Source organism: Nuphar pumila, chromosome 4 (assembly GCF_984573655.1).
Source record: "Nuphar pumila chromosome 4, dmNupPumi1.hap1.1, whole genome shotgun sequence".
Lineage (NCBI taxonomy): Eukaryota > Viridiplantae > Streptophyta > Magnoliopsida > Nymphaeales > Nymphaeaceae > Nuphar > Nuphar pumila.
Genome location: NC_143252.1, coordinates 126,126,768 through 126,129,848, shown reverse-complemented (window position 1 = coordinate 126,129,848; position 3,081 = coordinate 126,126,768). Strand labels below are relative to the sequence as shown.

Below are 3,081 nucleotides of genomic sequence, written 5' to 3'. Positions count from 1 at the left end.
ATAACTTCGAGAAACCACCAATTTTTGAAGTTTGTGCACCTTTCTAGGATTCGTTTTAACCAGGGGTGAGAAATTGCCCCCATCTGATTCACCGGATTGCTTTGTATGATATATGTAAAACCACCGACGTGGTATCCATCGGGGTCCTGTGTCAACCTGAAGGCTTAGGATCGAATCCCTCCCACACATGGGGCGGTTGTTGTTCTGGTAGGGGTCCCCCTAACCCACCTTGCCTTTCAAAAAAAAAAAATATGATATATGTAAAGGGCGTATCATTGGCAGTAGAAAATATAGGGACAATGAGTTTGGCCGTCATCAACAGTTCACGAATCAACCTAGCGCTCCGCCACTGCCTCCAGCATCCCTATTTATTGCCTCCACCAACCCCAGGACCCCTCTCATAGCCACCAGAGAGAGAGAGAGAGAGAGATGGCACCGATAGCAGTGGGCGACTCCCTTCCTGATGGCACCGTCTCCTACTTCGACGCCGAGGAGAAGCTGCAGCAGACTACCGTTCATTCGTTGGCTGCTGGGAAGAAGATCATCCTCTTCGGCGTCCCTGGCGCCTTCACCCCCACCTGCAGGTCCGTCTGTCTATTCCCTCTGCACCTTATGATCTTTGCCTTTTCTTTCTCCATGAATCCCGCTTTTTAATCCTCTTTGATGCTTCCCTCCCGTCTTTCCCGTCTTGGAATTCTCTAACCCTGAGCTAACCCCTTCCTTACCCATCTACTCTTATTCCTCTAATCGTCGTCATTCTTTTTGTACGTGATGGGTCTAACGATCATCCCCAAGGAATGGGAAGAGGACATGGCTTATCGTGGTTCTCCAAGAAAGTGGGATCTTCTTTTGGTCCTTTAGTGGGTCTCTGCTTTCACTGGTTTCCTGGAATAGCCGGAAAAATTTAATGGCATATCCGAACATATCGCAGTTTTTCCAGATAAATGGGTGCATCAAAACATGCGTATGTATTCTCCCGGGCATTCCCTGTATCCCCAACTGTGGGAAATTCGGATGCACCTATTTATCCAGAGAATGGGATAATCTGGGGGACGTGTTATCGAGATTAATGCAACATCGCAACTTATCCCACTTTTTTGTGTATTGTATGTATCCAAAGGGCCTCTTTTGGGGAAGAAACGGTTTTGGGTTTTGGGTGTCGATTTGTCTGTAGGGTCACTGGAGTTTAGACGATGTTGTCCGGGAGGTCTGGGGTTCCAATCCCTCAATTTTTGCAGGAATGAAAATGGCTTGACTATGAAGAACTGTAGTTTAGCTTTTCAGGTGGGGCATAGTATCGTATACCTCTTGGTTTCTAAAGATTAGGCCTTATTCTTGTGGTATATGGTTTCCTTTTGTTCCTTCAAAAACTGTCGGCAGCCAGTGATTAGATTACTGTTTGCAGCTTGCAGCATGTCCCCAGCTTCATTGACCATGCTGAGGATTTGAAATCGAAGGGCATCGAAGAAATTTACCTCATCAGTGGTATGCAGTCAAGCTTCTCAGTTCTTCATTAATTTCTGTGTAAAACTTTGAATCAATTTCATGCTCCTCTGATACCTTTCGCTGGCATTTAAACCAGTCTTCTGCTTGCTTCTAGATTGTTAGGCTTATTTAATCTCTATGGACCAATTCATTTTCGTGTTTATCTTAACACACGCATTTGATGGTCACATCCATGGTAAGTTGGTAGTAACTACCAACACATTGCGTGAATGTGTTTGTGATTCATTATTTCGTTTGGCAAAAGATGCTGTAAGAATGCTGCATAAACCTCTGCTCTTTCTGCCAAACGGTGATCTGTATATTAACCAGCTGTTTTGGTTCGCATATTTCACTGGGCTACTCACATGACTTTGTCATTCATGGTTGGGTAATGGGTACTGCACATTCTGTTTGCCCAAGTGCTTTAATCTTTTCAGCACAATCAATTCTTCTAGGAAGAAAATGGGTCATTTTTCTAAAGAGATTTTATAATCTTTTCTCTCAAGTATCATCACTCTTACTGCATTAACAATTCGGCACCGTGATGGATGGCTGGTTGGCTAGTTCTTTTCTTTGGCCATTTCCCTCGTTTGTTAGATTCTGAAGGTTGCTAAAGCATCGCAGGCTCAGTTAAAGTTCAGCAAACTCCAGTGCGGTCATTTCAATTAAGAGTTGGCCTTTTGAATCATGAATAGTGGTTCAGATATTCTGGTTCAATTAAATATCTTTACATAACTGCTGAATATTATTTGGAGTTGTTGCCCCAAATTCTGAATGTAAGCTTCTACTGCAGTTAATGACCCATTTGTGATGAAGGCTTGGGCTCAGACGTACCCCCACAACAAGCATGTCAAATTTCTTGCTGATGGGTCTGCAGCTTATACCCATGCCCTTGGTCTTGAGCTTGATCTCTCTGAGAAAGGGCTTGGTGTCCGCTCCCGCAGGTTTGCACTCTTGATTGACAACCTGCAAGTGAAGCTTGCCAACATTGAAGAAGGTGGTGCCTTCACTGTCAGCAGTGCCGACGACATCCTCAAGGCTCTCTAGAGTGTTATCTATGCAGCGTTCTCCCTTGTTTTCTCTTAAACTGCATGCTGGTTCTCATTTTACTGTTATCTATGCAGCGTTCTCCCTTGTTTTCTACTGCATCCATATCCTTTTAGCTGAATAAGTCTTGTTGTTTTGCTAGTGAACATTGGCTCTTGGAGCTATGATCCAACTCTTTGGTGATGCAGGACTAGGACTATGTTGAATCCAATTCTGCGTTTTATCATATAACATGTGTTGGTCGTTATGCTTGTTAATCTTAAACTTTAATTACAAAGTGAGAGACCTTAACATAAAGTAGGCTTTTACGATTATTTCTTGAAGTTGCAGATGCAGCCACTTTTCTAGATGGGGGATAGTGCTTAGTGTTAGAGTCTCTGTATAAATGATGCAGGATGCTCAATATGTATAGCGTTTGTGAGCTTAGATTGAGATATCTGGGGATTCAAGCAATTGTGTTCGGACAGTTTCAGTATGGGCATGACACCATGCTCACACACACACATTATATATATATATATATATATAGAGAGAGAGAGAGAGAGAGAG

The 3,081-nt window shown here is 43.3% G+C and overlaps 1 protein-coding gene across 1 annotated transcript; it reads left to right on the top strand.

Moving 5' to 3' along the window:
- Positions 1 to 389: 389 nt before the first annotated feature.
- On the top strand, positions 390 to 2,617 carry LOC149840952 (peroxiredoxin-2B-like). The gene is made up of 3 exons (XM_090004597.1): positions 390 to 584; positions 1,406 to 1,485; positions 2,279 to 2,617. Exons 1-3 carry the CDS (start codon positions 430 to 432, stop codon positions 2,530 to 2,532), a joined length of 489 nt encoding a protein of 162 aa, XP_089860723.1. The 5' UTR covers positions 390 to 429; the 3' UTR covers positions 2,533 to 2,617.
- Positions 2,618 to 3,081: the final 464 nt, after the last annotated feature.

Bases quoted from the DNA above. Each gene is read 5' to 3' on its own strand.
- LOC149840952 (XM_090004597.1), top strand. From the start codon at position 430: ATGGCACCGATAGCAGTGGGCGACTCCCTTCCTGATGGCACCGTCTCC. The intron at 585-1,405 runs GTCCGTCTGTCT...TACTGTTTGCAG, and splicing joins GCCTTCACCCCCACCTGCAG to CTTGCAGCATGTCCCCAGCT. The intron at 1,486-2,278 runs GTATGCAGTCAA...CTTCTACTGCAG, and splicing joins AGAAATTTACCTCATCAGTG to TTAATGACCCATTTGTGATG.